Below are 16264 nucleotides of genomic sequence, written 5' to 3'. Positions count from 1 at the left end.
CTTAGGGAAAGTGGGAGGAATGAAAGAAAAAGTGAAAAAAGAGAAAAAAAAAGGGGGATATTATTGTACCTTCTAATAAGGTCGTGCTTTTCTTGACTAGTAGTTTTCAGAAAGTGGTCACATATTCATGGAGATTAACATTTTCCAAACGGATATGACATCATTTTTCCCTTTTCAGCAAGGTTATGATTGCGGTTTATTTCCAAAAAGATATGTGTCCAGAGACTGGGTACAGTTATTTTCCAATAGCACCCCGTTACCTGCCATGGTGATACTAATGCCCTTCCATTCGAGCCTGTAATTGCAACTCTAGCCCGCCAGGTGATTAAGGACTTCAACCCCCAGAAGCCTTCAGCGCCTGGGCAAATGCTCAAGGCTTCTGGGAACTGAAGTCCAAAACACCTAGAAGACCGGAGCTTGGGAAACACTGCCTCCTGCCGCTTTCCTGGCAGTAGGGGAGCAGTTCTTGGAGAAAGCTGGGGGAGGGATCGTGTTCAGCACATACTGGAGGGAAGGGAGGGGGGCTCTCGGGTGTGCACGACGCCCCTCGTCCATTGGAGTGGTCCACTTGCGGCGGGTCAAACGCGCTGCAAGGAGCGCCCCCCCCCCCCCGCGGCCCGCGGCCCCTTTTCCCTCCCCTTCCTTCGCTTCCCTCCTTCCTTCGGCGGAGGGCGGTCTGGACGGCGGGCCCCTCCCCGCCCGGCCTCCTCCGCGTCGCCGGCGCTCGCTGCCTGCCTGCCTGCCTGCCTGCCTGGGACGGAGTGCATGGTCTTCCGGCGGCTCCTCTCTGCGGCTCCCGTCCCCGCCTTGGCCGGCTTGGCCCGATCCGACGAGTCAGAAGCGGCAGGAGCGAGCGCGGTGAGTAGCCTTTCCTCCCGATCCCTTCCTGGCGCTGCTCCTCTGCCTCGTTGGCCAAGAGCGAGGGGCTCTTCCCTCCTGAGGCTGATATTCTGGGCCAAGGGGCTGATCGTCCTCCTCCTCCTTTGGCCCATCAAGGTGGGTTCTTTCTCTTGAGAACAGGCCCTGCCTCGACAGTGTTTCTAATCGCACCCCCTCTCCAACCTCCCCTTCATGGAGTTTTTTTTTTCGTGTCAGGAGCAACCGGAGTTGCTTCTGGAGTGAGAGAATTGGCCGTCTGCAAGGACGTTTCCCAGGGGACGCCCGGATGTTTTTGATGTTTTTACCATCCTTGTGGGAGGCTTCTCTCGTGTCCCCGCATAGAGCTGGAGCTGATAGAGGGAGCTCACCCGCACTCTCCCCGGGTGGGATTCGAACCTGGCAGCTTTCGGGTCAGCAACCCAACCTTCAAGTCACGAGGCTTTTATCCCCTAGGCCACCGCAGGCTCCATGGAGTGGTAGACTTAAAAGAGACCCCCCCCCCCGGCCATCCAGCCCAACCCCATTCTGCCAGGCAGGAAGACACAATCAAAGCCTTCCCAGCAGATGGTCATCCGGTCTGTGCTTTAAAATCTCCAGAGAATGAGATTCCATCGCACTCCAAGGCCGCTTCTACACTGCCCTGTATCCCAGGATCTGATCCCAAATTATCTGCTCTGAAGTGGATTATATGAGTCTCAACTGCCAGATAATCTAGGATAAGAAGATAATATGAGGTCAGATCCTGGGATATAGGGGCAGCATGGAAGGGGCCTAAGGCAGTACAGTACATCCTATCTGCATATAGGGTGTCCCCCCTCAAAAAAAATCTCAAGACTTGGAGAACCGGGTTGACTGGAGAAATAATACCAAAAGAAATCCCTTTAGAGCCACTTCCCACCTAAGAGCACAAGCTCCTGTCCATCCTATTTCTATGGCAGTGTTTCTCAAACTCTGCTCCTCCAGGTGTTTTGGACTTCAGCTCCCAGAAATCCCAGCCAGTTTACCAGCTCTTAGGAAGTGTGGGAGCTGAAGTCCAAAATGCCTGGAGGACCAAAGGTTGGGAACCTCTGTTCTATGGATACCGGAGAGGCCCAGTATCCTCCTTTCAGGACACCTTCAAGGGCATGCAAGCACAGACTAGGGAGGAAGGTTGGGTGGTTGTTATTAACGGCCTGTGAGAATGTGGAAATGAGGAAGGGGGTGTTCATTTTGAGTACCCCTCCCCAGGTTTTTGTGCAAAATGGGATGGAGAGAGCAGTCTCAATGAGGATGTTAGCATAAGTGTGTAAGGTGCAGGGAAATTTGGGCTTTCAAATCTCTCTGCATTGGAAAGAGCAAGGCCACAGCTGTTTGTTCTCCCAGAGGCTTTGCTTCAGCCACAGCCTTTAGACAGATCCACAACATGGGTGCTCCCCCCCCCCCCCCCTAGCTGTGGTTCCTTGGAGAGAACCGGTCTGAAGGGTGGATGTTGCTGTGCTGGCAGCCACAGAAGCAAATCTCTTTTTAACATCTGGAAGTGGCTTCTTCAGCCTGAAATGATGAAATCCCTCGCTGAGTTACACGTCAAAGATGGCTGCTCCAAAGAGGAGGCTGTCTCAACAATAGACTGCATTTTTTGCTGTTGTTGCTAGGTTACCTTCGGACTTTTTTTTCCTCTCCCACACACATATACACACATAGAAATGTATCTTGCTGTGTGGATATTTCAGACCCCCACCCACTTCCATGAGTTCCACACTGGTGGATGGGCTTCTTCAGTGCATTGTGGGAAGGTGGACCTTGCAGACAAACTTGACAGCACAGATGAATGCCAGGACAGTGCAAGAAGTGGGTGTAAAACGTGTAACAGCAGTCTACTCCTTTGATGGATGGCTTGCATCAGTCCTGGCATTCAGCCGTGGGCTGTGTCTCTGTGTCTCCCTCCCTCAGACAGGGGCTTTGGGCACAGGACAGTTGCGCTAAGTGACACAAATGAAACATGAAATCCCTTAACTGACAGTTCTGGGTGGTGTGTCAGTATGTGCCTCCAGGTCACCTGTCAACCTAGGCTGACCCCATGAACTTCATAGGATTTTCTTAGGCAAGGAGTACTCAGATTTTCCAAAATTGTCATAAATTGCATTGGGGGGGGGGGGGGGTTCACGTAAAAAGCAAGAGTTCTAACCCTATGTTTCTTTTGGAAGCTATTGCATAGTCCTCATTATTCTTGTGATTTTTGCATGCAATCTTCCCATTTTATTTAATCCACTGTATAGGCCAGAAGACTCCACATTAAAAAAACTGTGAGTGAATTTGGTGTTGATAGTATGTTTAACTACTTACATTGCCTCTTTGTTGTTTCAAACTGCATTAATAACACTATGCAACACAATTTTTGTCCCTGGGTTATAAATGTCATTTCCTAATTGGGAAAAGTTTCTTCAACTTCAAAAACTTTGTTTTTGTGGGACATCCTGCAACACATTTTGCTGTCATTTTTCAATGAATATCTGATAAGAGTCTCAACCAATTTAGTATAACTTGTGTTAGCCACAAAAACAAAGTTTCTGGAGTATAACTACTTTCAAATTAAGTACCACACATTTAAACAGGAAACAACACTTTCAAACAAGGAACAGATTTTTTCAAATATTGTTACATAGTGTAATCAGTGTGTTTCTGTAGTACAATGATAATAACTTCATGGCAATTATTATCAGTAATAACTCCATGATATTAACCTTTGGATAGTACACTTGAAAGGTTTTTGTTTTGTTTTTGTTTTTTACAATTGCTATGAAATGCCTTGGTACTGTACTAAGAAATGTCTTATCAAGTCAGGTAACCTGTGATTTGCTAAAGGGCTGGTATTCCACTCTTACACAATGATGTATTGCTTGCTGCACACTGTAGCTGGTTAATCTAAAATATGTTTGACAGTCTCTGAATGAGAGGTCTGGTAATCCAGTAACAGGATCCATAATGCAACATTTTAATTATTAATAGAGCAGGCAGGATTCCTGTACTCTCAGCATAAGGTGACTTCTTAAAGGCAATGCTAAAGATGGATGGGGCAGAAGGTAGATTAAACATGTTTATATGTAAGACCTTGCCAAAGTTAATTGGCAAGTGATAAACATGATGTATTGCAAAGCAACAAACTGCTCTAGCACCTTAAAGGATAACAAATTCCTTGTAAGTTTGGCACACAGAGATAGGGACCAAATGGAAATGAAATGGAAGAAGTGCAGTGTATAAAGCAAGGATGGAGAGTTTGCAGCTCTTCAGATATTGCAGGATTCCAAATCCCATCCTCCTGAAGCAATGGCTATGCTGATGGTTGATGGGAGTTGCAGTCCAATGACATCTGGAGGTTGCACATTCCTCAGTTCTGATGTAAAGATTCAAATGAGCAAAGTGAATCAAATTGTTGTTAACTAGAGAGTATGACTGAGGGGCTCTTGGTGGCACAGTGTGTTAAAGCGCTGACAGAGCCGGCCCTAGGTATTTTTCAAGTGTAGGCGAACAGAATTTTGGCGCCCCCCCAAACCAATCACTGAAAAATAAAAGCGTTGGATAAGCAAAAATGTTGGATAATAAGGAAGTATAAAGGAAAAGCCTATAAAACATCAAATTACATTATGATTTTAAAAATTAAGCACCAAAACATCATGTTAGACAACAAATCAATAGAAAAAGCAGTTCAATACATGGTAATGTTATGTAGGAATTACTATATTTGCAAATTTAACACTAAACATTGAACAGGGATATAGGGCAGTGTGGACTTAGATAACCCAGATAGCCCTCAGTATTAAAAAAAACCCTCTAAAATCAGGACAATAAATAAAGAACAACACTCTGAAAACAGAAGAAATCCAGACAGTAAACAATCAGGGACAGCTAACTCCTCCCAAAAAAAGATTCTCCTAGGCAAGAAGAAGCCAGGTCTTGAAGCCACAGGGCCATTAAATGCTAATCAAGGTGATTAATTACAACATTCACACCTGCTTCAAAGAAAAGTTCTTTCTCCCACCCTGGACCTTCTACAGATATATAAACCCCACATACCTAGCTTCCAAGTTCCTACAGACCTCACAATCTCTGAAGGCCCCAAAGGTGGGCTTGCGTGGTGCGAAGGTGGGTCTGCGCTGGCCGGAAGGCCCAGCGCGGCCGCTGGAAGGCCCGAAAGAGAAGGAGGTGGAGAGTGGTGCCCTCCTCCCAGGACGATGGTGCCCCCGGGACGATGGCGCCACAGGCAAATGCCTATTTCGCCTTATGGTTGGACCGCCTCTGAGCGCTGAGCTGCTGAACTTGCGGACCAAAAGGTCCCAGGTTCAAATCCCGGGAACGGAATGAGCGCCCGCTGTTAGCCCTAGCTTCTGCCAACCTAGCAGCTCGAAAACATACAAATGTGAGTAGATCAATAGGTACCACTCTGGTGGGAAGGTAACGGTGCTCCATGCAGTCATGCTGGCCACATGACCTTGGAGGTGTCTGCGGACAATGCCGACTCTTCGGCTTAGAAATGGAGATGAGCACCAACCCCCAGAGTCGGTCATGACTGAACTTAACATCAGGAGAAACCTTTACCTTTTATGATTGCCATAACACATGGGGAAATAGATGAGGAGTTGTGTGAATGGAAAACTGAATCTATCTCAGCATACTAGTTGTGTAAGTGTCTTTCTCTCTTGAAATAGGAGCATACAAACCAGGTCATTTCAGTCCATGGTTTCCTTCCACTGAAACAGCTTAAAGGGAAGTCAGTGTTAAAATCTGTTTGGCGGGCAAGGCAGACACAAATCACTTTCTGTTTGTCACTGTAACTGCAGCACATTTTTAAAGCAATAGTTTTATTTTGAAACTTAGCAGCAAAGAATTTTATATTGGCCTCTGCTAGACCCTTAGTCTTTTTGATGCAAACAACAGGAATTATAGGAATTGTCCTAGGCAATGCTTACAGCCCTTTAGGGTCTGTGATGCACTTTGAACAGATAGTTATTTATTGTTTATTCATTCAGTCGCTTCCAACTCTTCATGACCTCATAGAATAGCCTACCCCAGAGCTCCCTGTGGGCCGTGGCCACCCCCAGCTCCTTCAAGGTCAAGACAGTCACTTCAAGGATACCTTCCATCCATCTTGCCTTTAGTCAGCCCCTCTTCCTTTTTCCTTCCATTTTCCTAAGCATCATTATCTTCTCCAAGCTTTCATAGAATCATAGAATCGTAGAGTTGGAAGAGACCTCACGGGCCATCCAGTCCAACCCCCTGCAAGAAGCAGGAAAATCTCATTCAAAGCACCCCCGACAGATGGCCATCCAGCCTCTGCTTAAAAGCCTCCAAAGAAGGAGCCTCCACCACACTCCGGGACAGAGAATTCCACTGCTGAACAACTATCACAGTGAGGAAGTTCTTCGTAATGTTCAGGTGGAATCTCCTTTCCTGTAGTTTGAAGCCATTGTTCCGTGTCCTAGTCTCCAGGGCAGCAGCAAACAAGCTTGCTCCTGTCTTTCCTGTCTTCTCATGATGTGAACAAAGTACTTCATCTTTGCCTCTAATATCCTTCCCTCCAGTGAGCAGCAAGGCATTATTTCCTGGAGTATGGGCTGGTTGAATCTTCTTGCGGTCCAAGGCACTCTCAAAATTTTCCTCCAACACCACAGTTCAAAAGCATCTATCTTCCTTCGCTCAGCCTTCCTTATGGTCCTGCTCTCACATCCATAGGTTACTATAGGGAATAACATTGCTTTAACTATGCAGACCTTCAACAGATTCGACAGATAATTATATCAATGCTAATACTTATTACTGATATGTGGCCAGCTTTTTGAACAGCTTGATCTTCCTAAATGTGTAACCTCTTATATTCCCAGCCAGCGGAATAGGCATTTGTCAGCAAATCCCCTTTCAGGCTTGTAATTATATTACTATCCCAAATGTATTCATCTGCTTTTCTTCTACAACACATTATAGTATGCATTTGGGAGCTCAAAGAGGTAGAGTTTGAATGTGTTCAACCCTAACTGTACATTGTGTTATTACAGAAAAAACAAACTTTTTTAGGTACCAGCAGTATCCTGCAAGTGTAAATTGTTTCCATATGGAAACTTGTTAAATCCTGGGAGGCATTCTGATTCAGAGTTTTGCTATAAAGGTACAATTACATAAATGTATTTATGAGTACTCCATTTAACTTTAGTGAGTTTTACCTGTGCGTCAGGGTCTCTCCAAGATCATTTCCAAATCTCCATATGCATGGTTTTGTTCCTTCAGTTCAAATAGACATTGCTGTATAACTTTCGCACAGTGTGTGTTTGTAAATTCTGTTGAAGCAAGTTTATTATGCACCTGTATAACAGTATGCAGAGCACTGCTTTAATGCTTGGATTCCCTGTCTGACATGCACACAGGGAGTAGACATGACAGATGGGTACCCATCAAGATAAACATTTTGGGATTTTTAATTTAATTTGCTGATATGGATTTCACATTTCCAATATATATCATGATTTTTGATGAACCCCTCTCCTCTGCAACAGTGGAATGAAACCTTGCCATATAGTTATTCCATCCAAGCAAGAGAAGGCTAGGAAGAGTAAAATATATTGATATTCTTTAAAAGAGTCCTTACAATGTATCCTTCGAAGGTGTTTCATAAATGGATACATCCACAAATGAGCTGCAAGCCGTTTTTTTCACATTTTCAAAATTTGTAGAACTGGAAAGGCCATTCACTGGATGCCTTGTGATGTCTTCCCCAGCTTTTTTAGCAGGAGCAGGCCTTTCTGTTGAAAATTAGTAAATACATTTTGTAGCAAGTCCATGACTCCTGGTTTGTTCCTGACCATTGGCCAAGGCTGTTGGGAGTATTTATTTATTTAGTTATTAACTACTATATTGTAGTTCAATAACATCTAGAGCAGGCCTTTCCAAACCATGTGTCACGACACAGTAGTGTGTCATCTGTACTCCCTAAGTGTGTCTTACACAAACAAAGGTTGCCCAGCCAGACCAGCCGAGTATCCTTCCTTGAATAGCTTTGGCAGACACTTGGCAGTAGGAGGCAGTAGGAACAGTGGCAGCTCAAACCCAAGGCCCTGCCATCCTCCTTGTCTGATATCCGACCCATGAGAAGATGCATGTTTAAAAAGTGTGTCATGAAAAGTCTTGAAGGCTGTGGACTAGAAGATGCCTTATTGGTTAACCCATGGTAAATAAACAATCTACTTCCCACTAGCCACTTCCTAGTTTTTTAACCAATACAATATATACAAGTATAGCTCTGTTAACAAAACCTTGGACAAAAAGCTTCTTTTTACAAGACATTTTAAATCCAAAAGCACCACCTTTTCCTACTCCTCGTCCTCTGCTTAACTGGAAGTCATGAGCAGGATTGTCATTAGGAGGAAGATGAAGGGGGACAGGCAAAACATAGACTTTTGGAGCCAAGTTGCAGCAGCATGTCTTCAATAAACAATTCAACAAAGCTTGAGCTGGAAAAGAATGAAATCCTACACTGGCAATCAATCCTATTCTTCAGTAGGGAAGGTAAACAGCAGCTAACCCAGAACCCCTGGCTGAGGATGTAAACAGCAAAACAGAGTAGATATGTGTGTATGTGTCCAGGTCCTCCAGCATGTTAAAAAAACATAGATCTAAATATTTATTCACCAAAAATAGAACTCACAGGAAAAGTAGGAGTGAAAGAAAAGCACATCTCTGTGTACATTTTTGGAAGGAATCTTCTAGTGGTATCTAGAAGGTTCAAAATATTTTTGTTTCTTATGAAGGAGGTTCTAACAAATTAAATGTACTCAAGTTTTGAGCAAAAAATAATTATCAGTTTCTTTATTAGTGCAGAAGCAATATAATGCAAGCACATGAAACAGATTTCTGATAAGAACTGTGCTGAAATGTTAATCACAGATTACACAAGGTTATTACTGTGCTTGATCCCTAACTTCTTAACCCTTGGACCACCCAGTACTGTTCCACTTGATGAGGCTGTATTTAACAACAAAACTTCAAATACAGGTCACTGGGAATGCGGGAATGTATGCAGTGCTTGTTGTACACAAATCTGCCTGTAACCATGACCTTTGAAGCTTAGATGGGGCAATTTCTAATTAACAAGGTGTACTTGGCAACTAAAAAAACATACTTATTGGCTGTTTTGTAAGAAATCATAGTCATGGTCATCATATTCATCAAGACTATAAAAAAACCTTTTAAAAAAAACCTTGGAACTTGGAAATTTGGAGCAGCAATGCAGAAAAGCATTTGTGAAAATGCTCAATATTCCTCTTTAAGACATTGCAACAAAAATATGACTTTACTGACCAGAAAGTAACCTTGGATTCTCAGTTATAATAATCAACCTACAGTAAATAGCCATGTGGTTTTGGTTTATTGCCATCGTACCATAACAACTCATTAACTTGGAAGTAAAATAAAAGCAAATTTATGAATGTTAAATGGACTAGCCTCACCTTCACAAATTGGGATGATTACATGGACAGCCAAGGGAAAAGTTCCCTTTTAAAGAAAAAAAATGCAAATCTGGAAAGAAAATAAAAAGATGTAGAAAAATGGCAAAAGTTAAATTTAGTTAGGATAAAATCAAATGGTTTGCCAAACAGGTCACTATTGTAAGAAATCAAATACTTTTGTGCAGTGGCAGAAACACATTTGCACATTTGTCTGGCAGGCAAAGACAAAATGTAAAATACTCTGGGCATGTCTGCACTGACCATTTCGTTCATTGTGAGAGCAGATCAGTCCATGGGCAGCCATAAAATACAGTAGAGTCTCACTTATCCAACATAAACGGGCCGGCAGAATGTTGGATAAGCGAATATGTTGGATAATGAGGCATTAAGGAAAAGTCTATTAAACATCAAATTACATTATGATTTTACAAATTAAGCACCAAAACATCATGTTATGCAACAAATTTGACAGAAAAAGTAGTTCAATATGCAATAATGCTATGTAGTAATTACTGTATTTACAAATTTAGCACCAAAATATCACGATATATTGAAAACATTGACTACAAAAATGCGTTGGATAATCCAGAACGTTGGATAAGCGAATGTTGGATAAGTGAGACTCTACTGTACATGTGAACTGATCTGTATTAACCCAGGGAATGCCACTTAATGCAGCTGCATGGCAGGTTAAAATAACTTTGGGGAAATCCTGAATCCTGCAAGTGGAGAAACTGCAGCCGATTCCTATGCAGAACCATCTGCCAGTGTCCTGCCAACCATCCCAGTGCTCCAAAATTCAGGAATGTGGGGTAGCTCTCCCCTTCCTGCCCCCTCCTTCCTTGTCTCTAGCTGGCTAAAGCTGTAAGAGGACTATCTACCTCATGGTCAGCAGTCTGTCTTCCTCTTTCCATGCCAAAGGAGCCTGGGAAAGGAAAGTGGATACTTATCCCTAGCAAGATCCCCAGTCTCTTTTGCTAGTCACATGACACAAATGGAATAATATGAACTGCTGACCATGAGACCCTGTTGCTGCTGAAGCAGGCAATGAATTTTATTTAGAGTTCTGTAAAGAAAATGACCATGTAATTAAAGAAGTGTAAAAGTGTTTTTTGTAACAAGAGATGGAAGGTTAACCTGTAAAAATACATCATAAGGTAGACCCAAAATGTTGGGCACGATCCTCATATGGATCGTCCAAAAATATAAAATATCCTTTGTGCAATACTTTAAAAGAAAACCTATATAAGAGTATGTATGCCTGCTGTGTGTGTGTGTCCTTCAAGCCCATAGATTTTCTTAGGCAATGAATTCTCAGGTGGTTTTGCCAGTTTCTTCCTGTGAGATATAGTTTACAGCACCTTGTATTTATTTGCAGTCTCCAATCTAATCCCAAATAAGCTGTCTGAAATATCCCAGAAAGTTTAAAACAAATGCTGAAGATGTCGAGATAAGGCTCCTTTTTCATATTGGGCAAAATTATACTGGTTTAAAATTTATATCCACAAGCACCATCTTTGTAAGAAGGTAAAGTTACTGATCTAAGATTAATGTGTTAAAGGTAGGTTATATATTACCAGTAAAATATTTGTTGGGCATAATGTATAATGAACTGGATAGTAAATATGGATTGCTTTTTGATACACGAAAGTAGCAGCAAGAGTATGGTTAACTGCTGATACCATGTATCAAAGAAGAATCCATATTTACTATCCAGTTCTTTATACATAATTGATACATGCTAACAGCAGTTTTGTAGTTGAATAAAAAGAAAGCAAAATGTTTCATCTTAGTTTTCTAAGTTTTCATCTTAGAGATTGCTTGGCTAGCTTTGGTGCAGTGACATTGACATTTTGCCCAGGGAAAGGTGGTGTGTGCCATTTGCTGCTGTGTCTCCGGTGGCAAAATATCTTGGTCCAGTTGTGGGAGTTTCAACTGCTGGTCTCATCTTATGTCTCTGTGTCCATTGACTCCACATACATAGTACATCAAGGCTCCTCAGACACGGGCAAACACAAAGGAATTAGGACAAGCAGCCACAACCCCTCTTTCCTTCTTTCCATAAATGTTTGTACATATGGCTCTCTTCACCTACATTTTGTTATTGGCTGAAAGCCTCATGAAAGCTGTTGGAGCCTGAAGCATTGGCAAGGGTTCAGTGCTAGGTTCTTAAGTCAGATAAAGGTAAGGTTTTTCTTCTCCTAATGGTTCAGAGAATGTGTCAGAGAACCAACATATGTAAATACACGGGAACTGGCACTCCCAAGAACTCTGAAACTGAAATCTAGACCTGTCTCTGTTTATCATTCAGTGTTCTTTGGAGAAAATGTCATCGGACATATCATTAGACATCAACATCAAAGAGCCTCGCTGGGATCAAAGCACATTTATTGGACGAGCGAGCCATTTCTTCACTGTGACCGATCCCAGGAATATTTTGTTATCCAATGAACAGCTGGAAAAAGCAAGGAAAATTGTTCATGACTACAGGTATGATTTCCATTTTTAATCTCAATTTAGTTTAAGGACTTAAAGTGAGCATTGTCATAAGTAATTAAGAGGACTGGAGTAATCCCATAGCCATAAAAAGCAGAAAGCTGTACCTGGATGTGAACTTAACAAGAGCAAGTCACAACAATAGATAGTGCAGTAGAGGTTTTTTTTTACACATATAGCTTGTTTTCTTATATACAGCTGCTCTACAATCCTATTGACAAAATATTTCCAACCGTTTTCTTATGAAGTTACTAATTTTGGGACATGAAATATACATGGAATCATATTTATAACTGATTATTTGCATGCATTTTTGTTTATCCTAAAGGCAAGGTATTTTGGCCCCCGGATTGACAGAAGATGATCTTTGGAGGGCAAAATATATCTATGATTCGGCTTTTCATCCAGATACTGGTGAAAAGATGGTTTTGATAGGTCGCATGTCTGCTCAGGTGCCTATGAACATGACTATTACAGGCTGTATGATGACTTTTTATAGGTAAGTAACTATTTATGAATATTAGTGAGTAACAATGCTATGGAATAAGTTTCTTATCCCTGGGAACATAAAGAATATTTACATACTTTCTATTTCTTAATGAGAAAAGAATTTGTAATGTATTCAGATATTTTACTGGGAAAATGGTCAACTGCCATGAAATTATACACATTTTGGCTGGGTTTTTTCAATTGCATGTGCCAAAATTATAAATTTACAAAAAAAAACTGAAGTAAAAAAAAGATGCAAAATTGTAATCTTGTCATTTGAGATAAAAGTTCTAAAATTATAAACCAAGATTAATATTCCTAATGATATAGTTGGGAGTTATTGTCTGTACTTTAAGTGTTTTGAATACTGCAGCTGAAGCACCATTAAACTTCAAATGTTTCATAAAACATAATTCAATTTAGGTTTTGGCTTTTGGCAATATTTTCTTACTTTTCTTTTTCAATCACTATTTATTAGTTTTAATACAAACAATTAATCAGCATTTAAGAAGAAAAGAAAGGGAAGCAGAAACAAAGAAAAGAAAAAAAGAAAAAGATAAGCATATACATATGTGTGTATATATATATTTATTTAACAAAGACTTCAACTAAACTAAGCTGAAGCTCAAACACAATACTAAAACAAAATATTAAGACATTAAACTCAGACTAAAACCATGAATACAAACTAATACACTGAACACTAACAAACTAAAGCATAAAGGATCATTTTCCTACTTTTCTTTAGTACAATTTTAAACTAGAATTTACTTTAGCTCCTTTTAACCATTTCTTGTCATACCATTGAAAGTAAGGTTTCCAAAATGTCATCTTTTGGGAAATTGTTCAGAGAACAGAAGAGAGGGCATTCAGACTAACGTCTCTAATGACATTATTTGTGAGGTGCTTTTTGTGTGTCAGAGCGACTTGAGAAAGTGCAAGTTGCTTCTGGTGTGAGAGAATTGGCTGTCTGCAAGGACATTGCCCAGGGGACGCCCGGATGGTTTGATGTTTGTACCATCCTTGTGGGAGGCTTCTCTCATGGGAGGTGCTGACGGTGAAGGAACAGGAGGGAGGTCTTGGAACTGCTGCAGCCCAGAAACTGCACCCCCTGCTAATACTCCAATTATGGAATTTACATATTGCATGTGCACCATGTAGGAAAAAAATACAACTTTGTGAAGCAGTCCTTACATTGTTTTCCTTTTTAAAAAATTCTGCCTTACATACTATTAAGAATTTGATTCAGTCCTGACATTTGTAATCGTATTGTTGACTCTGATTGAAAATAAATCCTTGTATATTTTATACTAGGAAATTACCACATGCAAAAATAAATTTGCTAGTCTTCACAGTACTGCTAGACCATCTCCCTTCCCCCTTTTTATTTTGCAGCAAACCAACAAGGCTCCCCATTGACAAAATTAAAATTGCTCTATCAATACAAAATAATTTTCTGGAGGGAGAATGATAATAGTTAATTTATTTCAGTTCCCAACTTTAACAAAATATAATTGTATTTTTCTTCCTTTAAGAACTACTCCAGCTGTGGTCTTCTGGCAATGGATTAACCAGTCATTTAATGCCATTGTAAATTATACCAACAGAAGTGGAGATGCTCCAATTACTGTCAGGTAAAGTAATCATACTACTAAACAGAGGTTGGGTGCTCAACTTTCTTGGATTCTTTAATTGTGTATTGCATGGCAGGGGGTTGCATTGGATGGTCCTTATAGTCATTCCAATGCTATAATTTAGATCAGTGGTTTTCAACTTGTGGATCCCGAAATGTTTTGGCCTACAACTCTCAGAACTCTCAGCCAATTTACCAACTGTTAGGATTTCTGGGAGTTGCAGGCCGAAACATCTGGGGACCCACAGGTTGAGAACCACTGATTTAAATCTAATGCAAAGCTAAACTATGAGCTGCCTTGGCAAATGGCTTAAATATTTTGCCAACATGCAATTTCATGCAGTTGTGTTTTCCCCAGATGAAACTGCTTCCATCAGCAGAACCAGGTGGCAATAATAATAATAATAATAATAATAATAATAATAATAATAATAATAATACATTTTATTTATACCCCACCCCCTCTCCCCAAAGGGATTCGAGGCAGCTTACAATAATAATACAAAAATATAAACAATATATGATGTACAACAATAGCAATAAACAATTATCATTCAGTACAGCTTAGAATGCCATAAGTATTAATAAATAACAATTTAAAAGCTATTTGTCCTGTAAAAACAGTCTAAGTAATGATGCCTCTTTCCTGCATTGCTCCTCCACAGGGGCAGATTTTCAGGACACATTATACTAGGCTTAACCCATGAACATGGTGAATATTTTTTAATGCTTCAGTCGGTACAATCCCGTTGAGGCAGCATAATGCTAACAAAAGCTTGGTTGGTTCATTGAACCAGTAGGCAAATCACTTCCTAACTAATCTTCCTCTGAAATGAAAGACTAAGGTGAACATGGACATTGCCTATGGGACCAGGGTGTTAATTAACTTTTGGAGTAGGGGCAAAAACATTACGGATTTAAAATAGTACTCTCCTGCTGCACCTGAATGGCCTTCCACTTCTACTGTAGTAATAGAATTCAGATTGTTCAGCTAGAATTATTATTACATTTCCAATGTCTTCTTTCACACAAGGTAAAATGTGATGATAGAAAATAGAAATGATACAGATTATATAATTATAATGAATTATAAGAATTCAAAGTCCTTGATTTACAGTTCAATAAGAAATGCTATACTATTTGATGCATGACTGCTCTCCTACTTCTGTGTTTCATTAACATAATGTATTTGCATGTTGGTAATGACATAGTTATATAGTGTAAATGACTAACTAGACAATCCACATCTAGCATAGAATGTATTCTATGCTAGATGTGGATTGTATCTGGTAGGAACTAGTACACTACTAACTGGCATATTTAATTGACCTTTCTTGTCTTCAGTGTTTTTGTTTTTTTGTAAATATTTTTTAGATTAGTCACATTTAAAACATAACAAAAAAAACTAAAATGGCGTGGATAAAGTTTAGGAGGACAACCCTCAGTCTAGACACAGTCTTTCCACTGAGTTATCTTATAAAAAAGAAAGTCTTGCTGTGTGCCTTCATGTTGTTTCCGACTTGTGGTAATCTCCAGTTTGAAATGTCTACCACACATCAATTTTTGAGGCCACAGGGAAGGGAACCTTGGACCAGAAATACGATGCTGGTTACAGAATCCCTGTTTAAAAATTTGAACACGTGTGAAATGTAGCACCCACAATGATTGTGCACATGCAAATTTTCTTATTTTTGTTTTAGCCAGCTGGGAACAGCCTATGTTTCTGCCACCACAGGTGCTGTTGCAACTGCTCTAGGACTAAATGCACTAACAAAGGTATTTCTGTCCTTTCCTCTCCTTTATTTTGTGACAGGAAGAGCTTTTGATTGTTTTGAAAACTGTTTAGCTAATGATTTGTATAGTCATCAAAAGATTAAGAAAAAGTCTTGTGGCATCTTAGAAATTCACTTGTCCACTCTGACCCTGCATATCCAGTAGTCTGCATATCTGAAAACTTATTACTGAGTCCTTGGACTTAACCTTTTTGCTTCAGTACGGAAGTGACTCATGTCCTGTGCATTATCTGCACACACAACAGTAGATGTTGTTGATTTAGATTTTCCTCACTACACTTATCACCATGTACTGGGTTTGGAGTAGGGAGAGTTGTTATTTGGGATGGAGGCATATTTAATCATGTGCTGCTTACCACATCAGTGAAAACACCATGTCATTCTCTAGGAAAAGTGACTCTCTGAACTAATGATGCCCAATATTACTGACTGTTAAATATCAAATCCTACCACACAAAGTGTATACATTGTCACTATTCACTTCATGTATCTGACAATGCATG

The 16264-nt window shown here is 40.6% G+C and overlaps 1 protein-coding gene across 2 annotated transcripts in view; it reads left to right on the top strand.

Annotated features, from left to right (window-relative positions):
* The first annotated feature begins 464 nt into the window (after positions 1–464).
* Positions 465–16264, top strand: part of sfxn1 (sideroflexin 1) — a 33148-nt gene continuing 17348 nt past the window's right edge. The window contains exons 1-5 of one of the 2 annotated variants that reach the window (XR_010002779.1): positions 465–858; positions 11662–11840; positions 12175–12345; positions 13871–13969; positions 15669–15744. Coding sequence is in view for 1 of the 2 variants with exons in the window: in XM_003217437.4 (XP_003217485.2) it covers positions 766–858; positions 11662–11840; positions 12175–12345; positions 13871–13969; positions 15669–15744 (618 nt within the window). In the remaining variant the exon portion in view is untranslated. The remainder of the gene's footprint in view (positions 859–11661; positions 11841–12174; positions 12346–13870; positions 13970–15668; positions 15745–16264) is intronic. The other variant, XM_003217437.4, reaches the window with a different exon arrangement.

Source organism: Anolis carolinensis, chromosome 2, assembly GCF_035594765.1.
Source record: "Anolis carolinensis isolate JA03-04 chromosome 2, rAnoCar3.1.pri, whole genome shotgun sequence".
NCBI classification, from domain to species: Eukaryota; Metazoa; Chordata; class Lepidosauria; order Squamata; family Dactyloidae; genus Anolis; species Anolis carolinensis.
The sequence above is the reverse complement of the archived record's forward strand: the minus strand, read 5'-3'. Positions and strand labels throughout refer to the sequence as shown.